The sequence below is a fragment of the Nesoenas mayeri genome, assembly GCF_963082525.1.
Source record: "Nesoenas mayeri genome assembly, chromosome: 1".
Taxonomy (NCBI): Eukaryota; Metazoa; Chordata; class Aves; order Columbiformes; family Columbidae; genus Nesoenas; species Nesoenas mayeri.
The window spans coordinates 36406571-36426154 of record NC_137541.1 but is presented as its reverse complement, the minus strand read 5'-3'; the positions used below and the strand labels follow the sequence as shown (position 1 = coordinate 36426154).

The 19584-nt window shown below is 41.1% G+C and overlaps 1 protein-coding gene across 1 annotated transcript in view; it reads right to left on the bottom strand.

Moving 5' to 3' along the window:
* The window catches only part of LEMD3 (LEM domain containing 3), a gene marked incomplete at its 5' end in the record, with an annotated part of 48121 nt that extends 29422 nt beyond the window's left edge, over positions 1-18699 (bottom strand). Inside the window, one exon of the mRNA XM_080348128.1 lies at positions 17190-18699. Within this exon, the coding sequence (XP_080204254.1) occupies positions 17190-18699 (1510 nt within the window). The remainder of the gene's footprint in view (positions 1-17189) is intronic.
* Between the last annotated feature and the right edge of the window lie 885 nt (positions 18700-19584).

Genomic DNA, 19584 nt, shown 5'->3' with positions numbered 1-19584 from the left:
TAATAGAAGAGTTTCCTATGTGACAATATCATACTTTCAAGTCTCCTCCTCAAAAATGGTTCAAGACAGCAACAATCACCAGCCTTGAAAGCGGTCTACCCATCAAGCTCACATTTTTATGAGCTTCAAAGAAAAATTCTCATCTACTTACACTACAAAGCTAAAAATTACAGGATAATTTTCTAAAACGGGAATCTCCTGACTGTTGTCCTAGGGGTTCTTCTCTCCAAGTTAGCCAACCACTTCCATTGCCCTCAAAAAATGAGGGATACAACAAACTACCGGAACATGGCAATCTTGTTATCCAGCAGAACTCCCCAGACAGCAGCATGGTGGCTTTACCTGGCCACATGGCAATACTAGTTGCAGGATAAAAGAGCAAGAGCATTTTCACAGAAGAAAAGCCTTAAAAATTTGACAAAGGGAAACATACCAGCTCTCCCAAAACACTGTAATAGCTAAACATTCTGCTTGAAAGTTTGGTGCCTTGTGAGAAGAGCTTTATTCCTGGCAAGGTCTAGGAGTACTCTTTGGCCAGACATGGAAGGAAACAAAAAGTAACCACACTAAGGGACATCATCTTCACATGAAATCTGACTTCAGAACAGGAAGACATATGTTATTCTTAAGATTTTTTTTTTTAAGAAGTGATCTTATTTAAATGCTAGTTAATCAAGAACAAGACAATAAGATCACCAAAAACCTGCAAAAGAAATCAAAGCAACATACAAATGGTGTTCTGATTAACTGAAACAACTACTAATGACCCTTAGAAAGAACTAATTTACACATATTACTATTAGGACAAGCTGTAAACGATGACTTACAGACTACTAGTATTCCTCACAATGGCAGAACTGGTCAGTCTCAAATAACAAAAAGTTACCAACACAAAGCTAAGGGTCACCGCACAGCTCCAAAGCATTCCAGCCAAAGCTGTCAACACAAATGCGCATACCACGTCATCACAGATACGCTCAATTTTAGGAAAACAAGTGCAGTCAGTGTCAATATACAAGGTTAATTTTCACTAAAATACAGAAGCTTTCATCTTTAAAGCAACAATAAAACCACTCACCACTTCAGCCTCCATTTTCCTCCCTAATACATTGGTAACAATTGCAGACAGACACAATATTTACAAGGGTCACGTTTTCTTCAGTAAGACAAACAGGGAGCACAGGACCTCCTCTTTTCCAAAACATGCTTTAACAGACATGAAGTTGCAGCCTAATTGCAGATGTTCATGAACGCACAAGTCAGCTTTTATAGAGCCTTAATGGGACAAGTTCCAAAGACTGACCTATCTTCAAGGGTGTCATACCTGGTAAGAAGACATGAACAAATAAAAATACCTTTGTTTAGGGCATAACCTAACTCCATCACAAACATGGTACAAAAATCTAGGCTTCTGGTACCTTCTGGTCACTGAATTAGGATGCCAAAAAGTAGCTAATCCTTCCACTACAGCTATCTCCTAGATGCCATCATGCCTTGTCCTGAACAGTGTTATCATTCCTGCAGTTTCAGTATTCAGTGCACTTCAACAGATAACATCAAAATTGTAGTACGAAGAAGCAGTCACACTGAGACAAGCCAGGGATTCAACTAGCCCAGAATCCTACCTCCAGCAGTAGCAAGTTTTACTCTTTTCAGAGACACCTGTCTCTAACTGGAGGGAAGAAATCAAGAGAACAGTGGCAAAAATGAGTGTCAGAGCAGAAAAATGTGAAGTATATGCAGCTACTTCAACAGAAAATTCTCCCAGAAGCTTTCTGTGACATAAGTGGCTGGCTACTTTGGCTACTTCTTTTCCTAAATGATCATCTCCAATGTATTTTTTCCCCTACCAATTTGTCTAGCCTCATATTAACCCCAAGCAAGCTTTTAGCTTCAGCAACTTATGGTCACAAAGACTTCCACAACTTAAACGCGCATGTGTGAAAAACCAGTTTCTCTGCTTACTCTGAGCTTGCCACTTGTTAACTTGAGAAACTCCTCCTTGTATTAGAGGAGACAGTGAGTAATCAGACCCTACTCACTCTCTCCATAATACTCATGCCTTTACTTCATTCCTCAGTATTTCCCTCGGTCCTCACTCCTTCGCACTTAAGAGTCCTATTCCTCCTTGCTATGAAAGCAATACTGTGCTTTTGATCATTTTATACACTCCGAACCTTTTTGCAGCTCTGCTATGTCCTTTCTGAGGCTAGGGATCAGAGTTGGACACATAAAGGAACACCAGGAATTATAAGTGCCATACTGACATTCTCAAATATATCCTCTGAAATATAATTTGTTCTCAATTCCCTTCCTAAAAAATAGAAAATCCTACCGTTTCCTTCTTGACTATTACTGCATATTAAACTAACATTTTTTACAGAATTATTGTAATGCCATAATTTGTTTCTGAATGTACAGAACATCTGATTTTACAACCAAAACAGTAACTTTCAATAGAACCTTAAGGAGCCATAGCTGCAGAAACAGGAATGATCTCAATTACCCTGTAAGCTTTTCATTTCTCAATGTGATGATACCAAGTGCCAAATACCATCCACACAAGGATTCAGAGACTGCATGCTGCACCACACGCTTCCAAGCTAGTGACTTCTGCAGAAGAAAGAATGTTCCTCCCTGCAAACAGCAAAGTACTTTTCTCCTCCCCACCCACCACGTCACAAGCAGACTAATCCCAAAACGGCAGCAGTATTTTTTCCAAAATTTGTCCTGTAAAGGTGTGTTCAGTAAGTGGACAACCTAATGCTTTCCATTATTTTTTATTTTTTTTAAAAAACCCGACACACCACACCGAACACACACAAAAAAACAACTCCCACAGAACACACCATTAGTTGGATAATCTATTGCTAACAGAGGAAGCAACAATACTAGAAGGACTGCTATCCAAAATGGGCCTTTAGCTCAGGCTTTTTCTACATGACCTTGGAAACAAGTTCTCAATAATTTTACAATCCAAGTACTTTCAACATCAACTAACATATGTAACTTTTATCAATAAGTTTGAGATCAAGTACTAATTCCACTCAGTGACATCCTGCACACGTCAAGGACAATTTTAAAACATTGTCTCTTAAAGCTCCCCAAACAAGTTACTACAGGAAATAAGTTCTTCCAGAACTCCACCTTTCAAACAGCTTCAATAAAATAATCCTGCCTTTACTGTCCTCACTGTAATTACACAATGCTCAAAACCAATGAACAGTTTTGCATGGCCTCCACCTCCAGATTTCACTAATTCAGGAAGAAACCACTTTCAATCAGTAGGCTAAATCTCTGTGCTTTGATATTAAGACCACAAGTCATAGATCAAGCTGTTTAAGCCCTTCACTACAGATCTTTGTGTGCTTTGGAAAAAGTTTTTCTATTTCTAAATCAGTACACCATTACAGTTTGAATAGTCCCGGGCCATGCCAATTTTGAACAGCAGCACAATCTGCCACAAGAATTTCAAAACCAGCTGAATCTTTCCAGTCAGTTTTTTTTTTAATTGCCACAGTTTAGAGAGCTTTTATTGACAGTTTTTCCCCAATATCACTTGAATTCATTCTGTTTGTGAATAGGTGATATAGAAGTAAATGATATAGCCAAACTATTTCATAATCATTTAATAAAAAACAAAACAAAAAACAAATAAAAAAACCACAAAACCCTCCTCTAAAAGAACTAAAACTATCATATTTGTGATAGACATTTCAGTTCGGTTACATTTTCTATCAGCCCTGAAAATAGCAGTCTTCATTATTTTAGGTAAAAGGGTGGGAAATACCAGAATTTCTCTTTAGAGGTCTTCACTGCTTCTTAAAAAAAAAAACCTCTCCATATTTTAGCTGTATCACCTCTTCTAGAAACACTCAAATCTATTCCTGCCTATTTAAATACTGTTTAGAAGAGACCTGAATGTTTAAAGATGCTCTTGACAGTCATGTCAATTTGGTCCATATTTAAGAATAGAGACTAGTGATTTGAGAGAACTTCTCACTAGATTATTCAGTTTTGCTACGGAAAAAATAGTAGTTTCATTCTAGTACTGGTATTAATGATTGAAAACCTACAAATCACAAGTTTTGCGCTTAAAAGATTAAAGTAAAATATTTTAACCTGTGTAGTGCCTGTAGCTATCCCAGCACTGCCAAACTGAAACAATAGTTGGCTGTAAGCCAGTTCTTAAGAATGTCACCTTTTCTAAGCAAAAAAAAACTTTAAAAAAACCAATTTCAGAACTGAAACAGCTGCCGAGACATCAGAGCTGACTTTAGAGGAAGTTTTCACTACTTTATTGCCACATTCACTCCATGAATACTGCTGTCAGCTAGAATCTACCCTACTGAAGCACCCATTTCAAACAGAGTTGATACCTCAGACTAACACTTGCAAATATTAACAAAGAGCCTTGTTTGCTTTCTTTCAGGTCTCCTGTTTCCCAAGTATCACCAGCATCCACAACAAGACTCAGGAAAAACAAACACACAAAACCTACAACAAACTCACCCACAGAAAACCCAGAGACCTACAGTACAGACAGTTTGTTTCAAAAGGAAGAATGTGCAACCTGCCTGTGTGTATGAAGCAAGCATGGAAGGGCACTTTTTCTATAAGACAACACTGTGAAAATAACTGCGTGCAACAGATGAAGGAACTAGTAAATTAGTCCAAAGAAGAATCAATGCAGTGACATCAAGAAACAGAACAAACTTCAGAACACCACTATCAGCAAGAAAATATTACTGCATTTTAAGTCCCCAGTTCCATACACAGATCAGAAATTTGGACAGAAGAAACTCGGGTGGTGTTTCATAGGCCTAACTCAGTGAGGCAGGAGGGGGAAGTGGGAAGGGTTGGGAAGATGTATCAGAAATTTTAAGTGCAAGTCACTAAACACTCCAGACAACCCACGAGAAACTGGTTTCCACCCTAAATTCTCTCCTCTATGCATACATTAATCTCAATGAAGAGTACATACTCAGTACTAGAGCAAACTTAAGAAAGAGCACATTTGTGGAATGCTAAAGTGATTTTTACAAAAAAAGTATCCTCCTCTTCAGTTTTATTTCTACTAGTATATGTTTTATAGCAATGGAATTTGCATGCATACTCTTTTACATTATATTACAAAGCATATTATGGTTCCATGAAGAAATAGTCTGCTCTATTAGGAAAAAATAGCTCAAGAGAAGTGCATTTGCTATGCATTGTAAAAATTAGGTTATACTAGATTCTTTGCACAGTCTCCATTATAGGTTAGTGTTAGTATAGGAAGAAAAAACAAACACACTAGAACAATTTTTATCAACAGTTGCAAACAATTATCAGGAGGAACATTAGACTTCAGACATCTACCAACATTTCACAATGGGTAGAGAATAACTCCACTTGTAAGAGAATTGGAATAGGCTTCTGAAATAGCCCTTCTTCCTTCTTCTATGCTCCTTCCCAAATATTTTTAACTCCTTAGTCTTTATAAGGTAAAAAAAAAAAATACCACCCTATGATTTTGATAACTGAACACAAATGAGAAGAAAATCAAGACATTCAGAAGCAGGGGAAACTCTACCTCTAAACACAGCAGCGCAAGCAGCTCAATATTACATTGGGAAGTGATCTGCTTTTCTCAAATCTCAAAGTTCAAGATGGAAAGCAAACCTCAAGGCAAGTGTTACTATTTAAGAATCAATGGGAATCTGCAATTAAATACTAAATCTGTCACTCTGCCAAGGGGCCCAGTCTGGACAGACACATGCCTGTGATCTCATACAAGCAGGAAGGATTTCTGTCTTGAAGAGTTTCCAATGTAAAAATACCCAGTTATAACCTCCTCTTTCACAAAGACTTCAAACACAAAGTATTAGTAATATATACTATAATGGTATGAACACTTTACAGCATACAAAGGTAACACTCAAATGGAGAACACTGCCAGGAAAACTCTTAAGAAACTTCTCATTTACAAGAGCAACGACATTAAAAAAAACAAAGATCACACAGGGATTTTTCATATTTAAAACTGAGGTTCTACTGTGCCTGTCCTTTTAACCATTCAGCACACATTGGCTTATCACTGATCGCTGCAGTAAGAGCAGCAGAACTGCTGAACAATGATCCATACAAGCTTAAACGCAGTAGTAAAACTCTGCAAATAGGTGCACTGGTGTATGCTAGGGAGAAAGAAGAGCTTACTCTACACAGGACATGCAGAGGTAGCAGCTAGCAGGTCTGTCATGACAAACACAAGCCTTCACAGACAAAGCAGCAGCCAGCTCATCAGAAGTGTCTACACTAGCTAGAAGAGAAGGAAAACTGCCCACGACACACAGCAGAAATCTGCAGAGCTCAAAACCAGGATGAGCTCAGCAGTAATTCAACAAATAGCACCATGTGACTGGAAATTAATAAAAACAGGCAATATTCAATAGCTCCCATTTTTACTCAGCTGAACCACGACTCTAAAGGATTAGCTAACCTTCCAGGCTGCCTACCATACAGGCTGCACTTGTTTGATAGCACATACTGACTGGTTCAAATTAAAAAAAAAAAAAAATATTATTTGAAGGGAACAACTGGACTACCACACAGTCACACATCACCATTGTCCTTATATATATGCCCTGCCATTAGCTCCTACACTCAGCTGAAGAGTCTGCTTGAATTAAGGCTTCAAATATTGTTATTATAATTGTTTATTAATTAAGTAGGTTACGCCTATTAGTTAAAGGGTCATGTCATCAGCTCATGGATTAAGTTGATCAATCTTCTAAAAGTACTGTATGCACTTTTGAGCCAGGTGGATCTAGAGAGGAGAAAGAACCTATCTTAGCAAGAAACTCATCTGTCATACAGAAACAGGGGAAAAAAAAGAATGGAAAGGAAGACATGACTCTTACTGAGATCTCAAACACTGGGGACAATAAAATCTTAACACACCATTGCCTCTTTGTAGATATATGAGAACGCTGTAGTAACCAAGTCACTACACAACAGTACAAAGGTAGGTGCTTAAACTATAAAACAAAGTTTACAAAATAAGGTCTTAACTCTCCCTTCCTCAAACCATTTATCTTCTGCTTAATGAAGCACAGCTGGCCATGTATCTACTAGTCTCAGGTCAACATTTGTGTAAGAAGCTCAACATGTTCCCATCTCTTGAATGACAAAGAATATCACATGCTAATTCATTCTGTCACAGACAGGACAGGCAGACCCTATTTAGCCTTCGGTCCTCAAATCACTAGGACAGCTCCTTCCCAAGGCTGCTGCTTGCTTTCATGTGATTTCCCTCCACAATTTGCTCTCCCTCCAAAGGAATTACTTATAATACTACACATCCCATCCAGCAGAATAAAAGAAGTCTGGATTTAACATCCCATTGGTTTTTTTCTTTCCCTACTTTGTATGCATTTGTACTCAACCTGCAGGTTTCTGTTCTTAGCTCATAAGCAGCACCTTTGGTTGAATGTCAAGAAAAACATAGTATTTAAAGCTATAAATAAAAAAAAAGCATTAGCCACTGCACTGTCCAATTCCAAAGTACACAGACACATTAGTGGCAATGTAAAGAAGGTAAAAAAAAGTCTACAGCATTTCTACAGGGAGTACCACCTTTGACGGAAGTCAAACTTAACAGCTGCTGGTCATAATACACTACCTGGGATCACCAAGTCAGACTATGCATATATACCTGCCCATTCTGAATGAATGAGCTCTCAGGAGTACTTAGAAGGCTGGTATATCTGGTTTTCAGTGAGAAATTAAAAACTACTAGCTCAAAGGACACAGTACAGACAGCACAATAGTATGGCTCTTTCAGATGTTCTCAACACTCAATTTTATTGAGTTTTAATCAAAATGAATGTGTTTGCTATATTATATACAAAATGTGAAGTACACAAACATAAATATACCCTTTAGATACAGCTCAGATTCCCCATTTCCTACAGTGATTTAGGAACACCTTTATTCAAAGCTACTTTCAGATACACAGTACTTCACATGCTTACAGATAAAAAACAAACCCCAAAAATAAGTAGTGAGACCAGTTCCTTGTCCAGAAGGAAATCTGCATCTCTAACCTCATTTTCTTAGCTAGTGAAAGTCTCCTCAAGACAGCATAAAGTTCCTTTGACCAAAAAAAAACAAAACAAAACAAAAACCAAAATCACAACAACAACACCCAAACAAAAGAAGAGCCTTTTTGACCTTTTCCTTGAAATACCAGAAGCTTCCTTAGATCATATACCAGGGGGAAATCAATGCAGAAACATACTAGGATAAACCTGACATCATATTCTCCTCTTCATTTCCAGATCCCACCAAGGAATTTCAGAAATCATTTTCTTATTTACAAAGTAACAGTAAACTACTCCCAATGAATTTGCAAGAACGAGAAACAGCACAAGCAAGACTGCCAGACTGGCCCTTTCCCAATAGTTTGGTTTGACTGTGGATCACCATTGCCTGAAAGAAGCCTCTCATGTGTCTGTCACTCAACAAAATTAACAAATACCCTCTTTAGTTGTCTGAAAAAGAACAAACAGCCCACTAAACTTTTAGATACACATCAATGTCAGATATGAACAGAAAATTTCATAATGAACATTTTACCATTTCCAAGAAAATAATCTGGGGAATTAAAAAAAAAAGAAAAAAAACAAAACAACAACAAACACAACACAAAACCACCAACCAACCACACACCACTATAAAGAGTTGTTTCAAGTAACACTAACAAAACAAACAAAAACAATCACACATCAACCTTTTGGTATTTGAAACCCCTCATTCACAGTAAATGCTGCATTACTCAATATCTATTGACAGGTTTCAGATTAGTTCTATCTAGACTTCTGTTCCGCATGACCAACAACATCTACACATTCAAAGAAAAAAATGTTTTATGAAGTTGCACTGTGAGATATGGGAATAAGGAATACTGGACATGAGACGCTCATGCCGTGCAGCTTGATGATGCTGAGCAGAGAGTGGGATAAATATTACTGAATGAGTGTGCTGTGAAATGTTTTATTGCATAACTACATAGTGAGATGACGAGTATTGAAGGGATAGATGGTTAAGGTGAGTGGCTTTGACACGCAGCATATTAAAAATATTTTAAAACTAACATAAGCAGTTCTGAAGTCAATGAACAGTCTGAGGCTTCTCCAATAAGCAACTCACAGATTTAACTGACTTTCAAAGAAACACTTTTCTGTGGAGAAACGGAAAATTAAGATCTAGATGTAGCCTTAAAATCAAGTTTGGAACAACACTACACTTAACCAACTCATTCCAGCAGTCCTCTCATGATAAAGTTTTGTTCAGTTGACTGCCTGGCAAGGACAGACAATGTTGCATTTGCCCAAGATGCCCTGAGTCCAAGTATAGAGTCTCTCGTACTTCTTCAATAAAGAAAAGCTTAAGGGGATTTGATCTGTATATGAACCCTGTATTAACAATCAAGTTAATAAATGTTGTATGAAGGAAGCTTAGTATGTATATAAAACAACTATTTTCTAACAAGTCAACTTCCAATTTTTAATTAAGTAAATGGCCTTCTCTAACACAGAGAAAAACTGGCCTAGGAACTGGTCTACAATCCTTCATTTATGAACAGACTTCTTACTTACATAGCATATCACTAGAATTCAACGGATCTTGTAGACTACTTAGTAAGTTTTAATACCACTTAATTCAATGTTAGACCTCTTTTTTTAATTCCCTACATCTTCTCCCCACATTAAACAGCCTTCTATATAATCCAGTCTGGCACTCAGAGTTCATTTAAAGCACCTAAAGCAAAACTCTAAAACAGCACCTTTATTCAAGATTCCTGTGTTACAGTATGACCCTCAGCAAGCAGAAAATTATCCTTTCCCCTGCAAAAAGAACTCATCTCTGCAAAACACCAGACATAACAGCACACCTCCAACAAACTGCACCCAACAGGCACAACATCTTTGCCTGCTTCACATTTAGTACACATCCACATTCACTTGCTCCTTACCCTCTCACCCTCCACAATAGACTGTGACACACAGGAAAACAGAAAAATAGCACTAAATAGCATTGTGGGAAGTACAGCACAGTAGCAGGGAAAAGGCAACAACAATAAGGATACTGGAGAAAAGGAGCCACCAAACCCAAAGTACAGCACTTTGGGGCCATACAATTTTTTTCCTAATTACAAACAGTACCTCTTGGTGAAGACAAATTATTTGGATTTATTATCCATGCCATGATATGCTCAAGTAATCTAAGTATACTTGATCCAGTTTCCATCTCCATTACTTAAATTTGTCTCCAATTCTTCCAGCTAGGCTGAGAATCTTACTGAATGGACAGAACTGTACAGAATCCCTAAAGCTTCTAGAAGAGAATGCTAGAAATACCTCAGACTAGAAATGTGTGAACCCAAAACACTGCTTGGCCTGGATCAAATACTGTAGAAATACTGAGATAACATCAAAGCAGTGTCTTATCTGAACAGTCAGCTACACAAAGAGGCCATACCTGCATGGAGTCAAAGCATCAAGTCTGCTTGTCTATCCCCCAGTTTTGAGGGACAGCACACTGACATCAAGTGTAAAGCCTTCATGTCATCAGTTTCATTCAAGAAGTTGTTGTTTTTTTGGTTTTTTTTTTTCAAAAATATTTTTTACAACAGGACCCAACATCATATGTTTTAAGTTGCAGCAAACCTTCCACACAGAAGGAGTCTAAATAAGATCAGCTTTAAGTTCTGCAGTGGCTCTTTCATCTGTCCTCACATCAACCAGTATGCTTCTTTCTATCAGTAACACTTCCCTTTACCAAACTTCTCTAAATCAGGATTCCTCAGTGGGCAGAAGCTTTCAAGGTTACTTTGATCAGTGACAGTTACACCATATCTCATTTATTATAATCACAGCAAAGGCATTACCACCTTTGCCCACAAGCCTGGACCTACCAGCAAGCAACAGCAGGAGCCAAGAAAGGATGAGTAAGGACAAAGGTACTACTACTGAAGTCCTTAGCCAACATGCAAGTCCTCTGAAAAGTCACTTTTTCTTTTTAACGTACCTTGATTTCACAATCCCTTAAGCACTGAACTTACTCCCCTCAATCTACCACAAATCACAACAGACAACTGATTTTTCCAGAGAATACAAATACCGACAGGGACTTTAAAGTTGTACGGAATATATGCCTCATAATTACAGTGGACTCTGCTTCTCCACAGCATTGGAACAGCACTTTCATCAACAAAATCTGACATACTTGCTTATTTTACTTGCCTAAGCTTCTCCGTTAAGTGACCAAACAACCTTCTCAAACAGCAGCTCTCATCTGTTCACATGTTCATACTATTTTTGAAGCACAAGTCTAGAAGCATGACAGGGATCAGTTTGGTATGACTCCAGCACTCCTGCCAGCTTAGCTGGGTAAGCAATCAAGCCAAAGTTCTGTGACCTGCTACTCCCAGATGAAACACAGATGTCAACAGGAGTTAAATACACATGATTTTTTAGAAACACAATTGGTCCCCAAGAATAGAAAGACTGCAGGCCTGATCCTCCTCTCGTACTGGGATAATTAAAGATTATGAAACAGCGCAAAGTAGGGCTCATACAATGCTAAATTTAAGTCCTTGGGTACCGTGAGCTCTTCCTTAAAATATTTCCACTGCATCCATTATCACTGTACGTATCTGTCCTAAGCAGAAAGAAAACTGCATCGCTACTGAAATGCGCTATTAGAGTTCTTAGTAGAAGGAACACAAGTTTGGTTTTTGCTTTCCCACGCCTTTCTAGTCTGCAAAGCTTTATAAACAAGGAAAGGTTGAAACCATATCTTCTTTTATATCCTAGATCACCCTTCATTTTCTCACATCAGACACCAAATTTTCTTTTGAGAAAACTACCATGCACTATGTAATGGAGTGCAAACTTTCAATCAGTTTTGGATACCTAGTGAAAACAGATCCTGGGTGAGCTCTTCTACATCCCTGCTCCCCAAGTACGTAATTTTTGTTCCAATTTCTCTTTATTTACTTCACAAAAAAAGCATATCCTGCAACAGTCAAGTTTAAAAATGTCATTGTAATAGTATTTAAAGTCATAAGGAAAGTTCTGTGCACACTGGCAAACAGAAGCACATTTAAGGTATGAATGCCAAGTAAGTTCTAAATACTCCAAATGAAGTATCAAACACTGCTATCTCCTTAAAAAACAGACATTCTGAAGTTGTACCATTTTTGTTTCAAATACTGATGATCAATTTTCATATTTATCCTTTATACTACAGATCTGCAGCAAAGGTAAACAGGCTGTTCATGAGCCCTTAGCTGAAGTTGTCAGCTAAGATAAACTATTTTGTCCTACATAACAATTATTTGGACTTTCCTGGGTACAAGTCTTGGCCAAATTTGTTCCTCATTTTTAAGAGTTATTTCTGATACACCATATGGAAGACTAGCCATATTATTTGACTATGTCAAGAATCCTAAGGAAACTTAACTATTCTGCCTATCTTTACCTCATGAAGGCAGCCTGGGATTTTTTTGATCTACTGATCTTAATCCGAAACTCAAACTACAGAAGCAAGATCCACTACAAGAGAGATTAGTCTTCAAAATGCACTTCAGGATTTTCTTTTGTATCACCTAGAAGATAAATACTTGCTAACTAGTTTAAAGCAATATACAGAATATGCAACAGAGCTATATGCTACTATGTCAGTAGAAGAAGTTGTTATATTATAAAATACAAGTCAGAGCATCACTTGTAAAGCTCAAGCAACATTAACAGCCGCACAACACAGGAACTCTCTAAATCCTTTCGTTTTGCTTCCTCCCTTTACTGACTTCTCTTCTACAAATATTTCTTATCCAAAATCAATTTTTTTCCATTAAAGTCAACACTGTCAAGAAGACAGACTTTTCTGAGAACATGATCTTAGAAGGCAAGTAGATTTGTTGCAGTTATCTGTGAAATATCACAGCACTTTAATAGTCATTTGCAGGCCAGTGAGCATAACAGTCATCTTCTTGTCTTTTACAAAGCAAGTCTAACTTCTTAACAATTAAATTCCCTGCATAAAATTTCATAGAAGTTTTAATGCCTGAGAGATTTAGAAGAAACAAAGAAACATCAATGGCATAGAATTAAACTTTAGAATTGTGATTTGCATAAGCTTCCACTTGCAATATACCCAACTGCTAAGTCTCCCTGAATTAGCATTTCAAAAACACAAGTTGAAGCAAATATAGTAAGGATTATCCTCCCAGCAGTTGTTTTGTAACACCTATCATAGAAATACCAAAATCACTAGCAAGAGATGTCACTTTCAAAAGTCTCTGGTAATAAGAGCATAAGGTATTAAACAAGACCTACACCTGGAAGTTTCAAGATTACTTTGTTGTAATTGTTGTTATTTTTATTGCTACATCAATCACTCTCCAGGTAAAGTACCTGAGCAGAAACAGTGAGAGTAGCTTAAATGCAACCTGTTTCAGATTGCTGGTGCCCTGATCTTTCAGAATGAAACCCACACCTGATAACAACATCTAATGATCTGGTATTGTTATCAATTTTCCACGAAAAATAACTTCAGAACTCTCTCCCAGGAGCAGTCACTTGAGATGCTCAGCATCACATCAAAAACCAAAACTACAGTTGGAAGAGACACCCAACTCTTTTAGGTTTAAAGAAACCTAGGAAGTAGACAAAAGTCAATTCTATCACTTTCCTGACAAAATACTAGTCTGACTTGGCAAGAAATTGATAAAATTCCAAAGTATTTTGAACGCAAGTGCAGGCAAAACATGCTTTACGGCAAGCGTCACATGAATGAGGTTAACAGCACCACACCCAAAGTGATCTTTCTTTTCACATACACCACTGTCACAGAGAGCAAGCATAATATGCGATTATGCATTAGTTGGTCTTGTACGTAAGCTTCAAGAGTTGTTTAATTTCATTGGTTTAAGATGCTTTAGGAAAAGCCCCATAGATATTTACCTGCTTTTTAGATGGCTATATGTCTGAAAACCTTACCTCAAGTGACCAACCATATGTAGGTTAGACACAGAAGAAGTAGCCCCAATTCCAATTCGTCTTTGAACATTTTATGACACGTGCAGAAAAACTAAAGCACTTTACAGCTATTTCAGAGCTCTGAATAAGAAATCGTTTGGACATTATACATGCTCTAAGTGACAATCCTCTTCTGAAGTTTTCTGCTTCCAATTTCTCAACTGTATTTTACCCGGCCTACATTCAACCTCAACACCTAGTTATAAGCCTCCCCCACTACAAGAACTGTTCTCAGATTACAGCCTGACAAATATCGTAAGTGCTGATATTGGGTGTACTTGGTGACAAACATTTTTCAGTGTGACACATGTAACATCACTTTATTTTGATAGCATTTCATCTTAGGTAACGAACAATTAAGGCAACCAGCACTAAGCTCACTGTGTACCATTCCCTGAAAAGATAAAATAAGAAGCCACCCAAATATACAAATAATTAACAGCCATTTTTTGTTTCTTACGTAACTATGTTTATTATGGAAATGGGTATAGTGCAACTCCACTGAATCCTAAAACCTTTTATGATAATAGCTTGAAGTTGAAAATAACTGAGTTTTTCATAATCAAATCACTCTCAGCCAACAGAATCTTACCTACAACCATGTAAAAGACGGGAAAAAAAACAGTGTCAAACCACCTAACTGAAAGGTTGTTCCTTGAGATATGCCATTTTTTAAAATAAAAATGTATTAATCAGTTCTGCTTCTATAAAGAAAACAGACAATACACCCACACAAGCATCAGAGCCAAAGGACTCGCTCAGATTATGTTTAAGCTTATGGAAGCATCTAATAGAAGACAGGGTTCTTTACCTTCCCAGTAGCAATCAGTCTTCATTGGCCTGTCTTGTCTGTTCTTGCCTGTTCTACAGACCTACCGTATTTTTGTTGCATATGGCCATTTGAGAAATAAGAATTTGGTGAGCACATGGGCAAGGTAAATCCCTGCTTACTCCCACGCTACTTAAAAAAGTGCCTGCTCCTGTTGCTACCAAAGGAGCTAGCCACAAAACCTGCTGTTTGCTTCTTCCAATGGGCCCTATTCCCCCTGTTCCCACCATCTGTTGAGTTGCAAAGCCCAGGGCTGTGAGGAAAGACAGATGAAGTGTGAGTGCCACTGCCAGAACAATTCTCCAGGAAACTCACTTTCTGGAGTTTCACTGAAAAAAGAACAAATAGGAAGAGGCCAAGAGATGGCTTATATTGAACTATCAAGCAACACCGGGATACCAGACCTTTGGCGGGGCAGCCTAACCTAAGCAAAAGCACAGAAGAGAACCATTTTCCCTGTATATCAGTTCCAGCTGGGCTAACTTTTTAAGAACAATACACTTAACACAGTGATCACACATGGTCTGTAGGAAAACTCACATATTCAAAGAATGTTTTCTTCCCAGACAAAAAGTTCAGAGTAGATTTCTTTTCACAGTATTATTGCTATCTGCATAGGTGAGACATTCAGCTTTAAAAATTAGCAAGGTAGGTGAGTTTTAACTCAACCACTACATTTGACAGTTTGGAAGTTCACTCCAGTAGGCTGACAGACCTTCTTCTCTATTAAAAAGATCATGAGATTTCAAGACCAGAAAAAAAAAAATCTAATACGTGTTAATAGAAATACACTGCTTATCAGTACATACAAAAATTTATGTATGTCTCTAGCAGTTACGGACAGAAGTTGACCATAGAATACGAGTACTCCCAATAGACACACTGCACTATATCTAATTTTAGCACACCTGCATATGTTCACTGCCTTACCAAAAAAATCAGTCTGAACAGCAGTCAACAGCCACATGGACAGCAATTAAACCACTGCAACTGCTTAAGTCCTTGCTGCTACCATCCTTCCTAAACAATAAATCCTTTACTCTCCCCTTCAAACAGCACAAAACAGAATTAAGAACTATTCTGCTACAATCATGTAATGAATAACATTCGAAAGGGAGGGGGAAAAAAACAAACAAACAAACAAACCACACAAATACAAGGCTGCCCATACTGCTATTTCTGCCCTGTACCATCTAGCAGATCCCAATCTAACTGTGGGATCACTCCTTATAAGGCACTATTAATATATACATGCCCACACGATAGTATGCAAATCCTCTACTATCTCTGTGACGAAATACAGGCACATGTATACACTCCGCATGCCTTCTTCAATAATTTCAAGAAAAACGTCCAGTCCTCAGGACCTTCTAATGCTCTCATGTCCTAAAACTAGCTTTTTGCATGATTTTCATCACTCTTGATGAGAAGTTAAGACAGCAAGGGCATTTTTCTTTCTGATGTTAGAATCTCCACTGTCCATTTCAGAGCCGTAAAGAACTGAATTAGCATGAATCACCATCCTTAGGTGGTATATTTCCATTTTCGTATGGTTTGTGAACAGAAAATGGTAGTGTCTAAATCCATTCCAAGAAGTTGTTTTCACATATTAAAGAGGCTCCCAAGTAACTCAGGATTAATAAAAGAATGCTCTGAAATTCAAACTAAAGCATAAGAATACTGCATGTATAAACAGACTCTCAAGTAAAATTAGAAAAAAAGTACTTATTAGAAAACAATACACAATAGGTCCAGTAGTCACTGCACAAAGTTTGCTGCAGCATGTTAACATCACTTCAACCTAGCATTCTTTTCAAGTCTCAGTGCACATAAATGAAAACAAGCTGCTTTATTACCAAACAACTACAGTCAAATCTTAGCCCTGCAGGAGTCCCAGGTATCTAAATGTGCATGACTACTTCTCTGAGATTAGCATAAAGCTTCACCTTGTCAATTCTCTAGTAATCATACATCTGCTATTGAAAAAACACGTATGATTGCTTTGCAAAGAAAACATGGTAGAAAACGATGTATCAACACAGTAGAGCAGGGAATGCCAGGATTTGAACTTATCCCCAAATGTCTTGCAAGCTTATTCCACCAACTTTCAAGGTACATACTTAAGGAAAGACAATTTCTCTGTGCTCCATCCTATATAGAAAGATGGAACCCAGAACTGCTCAATAAGGGATGTCTGAACACACAAAGGTGAATCAACAGTTGTACATCCAGTTGCAGAAAGAAACTGCTCTTACCCTTCACCTAATACTTACTGTTGGCTCCCATATCCTCAGCTACTCCAGAACCTCTCATTCTCAGGTATGTGAATCCCAGTATCAGAAAGAACAAGCATGCAGCAGTTAAGAGGAACATGGACAGGTAATGTGCACTGAAGCCTCCAGTGGTGGATACCTCCTCTCTTTTGAACTGTTGGAGAAGCTCCTCCTCGGGCTCCGAGAGATTCTTCTTGTAGGTGTTTTTCAGGTAGGTATGATTTGAACCCGTATGATTGGAGTGGTTGAGTCTAAGGGAGGAGGTGGTTCCACCCGGGGGAAGGCTGTTAGTAGCTGAATAGATCCTGGATTCAACATTATAGCTATCAGCAGCACCGCTGAGAACATGATTATTGGTCGCTTTCCTAATGGTGCCTGGAGGGTCAGTGATTTTACTGCTGTCCACGTCCGTGAGCGGTGGTGGCAGCAACAATACTGTTGGGGATTTTTTTGGTAGGCCAATGCGGTATCTGGGGCTGGGAGGACTAGAGTCCAGATTTTCGCATCCTCCTCCTCCTCCCCCCGCCGCCTTCTCCTGATTTCTGCCCCTGTCTAGACTCCCGGCAGCAGCCGCCTCCGCCGCCGCCGCCCTGTCATTCGTTACGATTACACCAGCACCACAGCCTCCGCCAGCCCTTTCTTGGCCCGTCTCCATCACACCAGCACCGGCTGCAGCGCATTTGCTTGTTATGAATGGAGCAGGAGACTTGCTGAGGCTCCTTCTGGGCCGGCGAAGTACAGACTCCTCCTTCGGTACCTGCTGCTTGGACCTCGCCTCCTCCTCCGAGTCAGAGTACTTGTCCCTGCTGCCGCCGTAGGAGAGGAGCCGGTTACCGTTCACGGTCCGGTTCTTCCACCGCTGCTGCTCGCTCTCCTCCTCCTCCTCGTCGTCGTCCTCCTCTCCCCCGTCCTCCTCGCCGTCCCCGGGCTCCCGCACACCCAGAGCTCCCGCCGGTCTCCTGGCCGCCGCCCCCCACCAGGCGTTGGGCTTCCGCCGGGCCGCCTCCTCCGGGGGGGAGCTGCTACTCACGCCGCAGGCGCCGTGGGGGGCAGCGGGCCTCGGGCCGCGGAAGAGGGGTGCAGCCCGCTCCCTCCTGCCGCTGGCGCCGGCCTGGCTCCGGGGACTGGCTTCCACATCCGACTCGTCCGAGCTGAAGCCCAGCAGCACTTTGCCGCCCCCGGCAGAGGGTGCTGCGCGGCTCCGGCCGCTCCCGGCGGCAGCCCCGGGGAGGTAGGGGTGCTCGGCGCCCACCAGCCGCGCGCCCACGCCCGGGGCTGCTCGCCCGGGGCCGCCGCCGCCCGGCGCCGCTCCGGCCCCCGTGTTATTGTTGTTGCTGTTCCGGGTCTTGTTGGCGCCGCCGCGGGCCCCGGCCCGCTCATCCTCGCGCAGCTTCTTCAGCTTCTTCAGGTAGACGGGCCGGGTGCTCTCGGTGACCGGCCCCGGGGAGAAGCCGAAGCGCCTGAGCTCCGAGAACAGCTCCTCGTCCGTGAGCTGCGCGGCCGTCGCCATTTTCCGATCCCCTGCCGCCGCGGCGTTTCCTACCCACGCGCCGCGCTCCCCGCCGGAACTGACGCGTGCGCACTCGGCTGTGGCCTAGACCTGCCTGTCACCCCGCGGTGCCGCCCGCCGGGGCAGACGGGGAAGGGGGCGGGGGGGCGGGGCCGCGCGGCGCCGGCGGCCCCTCCCCCACCCCGCCGCACGGTGACGGCTGGCGCGCGGGGCGCTGGCGCCGGCGCGGGGGGCGCTGGTCGCGCTGGTCGCGTCGCTCCTCGCGCTGCGGCGGCGGGTGCGGGGGCGGCCCGACGAGTCCCCCGCGCGTCCCCCCGCCGGCGGCGGCGGCGGCGATCCCGCTGCGGCGGGTGCCGGTCAGAGGCGAGGAAGGGCCGGCACCCCGCAACTCGCGCGGAGCCTGCGGGAGGCCTCGCCGGCGGCTCGGGGAGTCGCGCCGTGCGTATCGCCCGCGGGCCTGGGGGCGGCGGAGTCCCAAGTGCGAGAGGCAGAGGCGGCTGGGATGTTGGAGGTCGGCTTTGGAGCTGGAAGCACTGTTATGCACGCCTTTAAATAGACGTTAAAACGGGGAATTGCTTGAGAGTCCAGCGCAGGGCCACGAAGATGATTAAGGCAGTGGAGCATCTCCCTTAAGAGGAAAGGCTGGGGGAGCTGGGGCTCTTTAGCTTGGAGGAGACTGAGGGGCAACTTCATTAATGTTTATAAATATTATAAAATATATAGAGGTTGAGTGTCAGGAGCATGGAGCCAGGCTCATCTTGGTGACAATCAACGAGTAGACAAGGGGCAATGAGTGCAAACTGGAACAGAGGGGGTTCAATTTAAATTTGAGAAGAAACTTCTTCATGGTGAGGGTGACAGACACTGGAACAGGCTGCCCAGGGA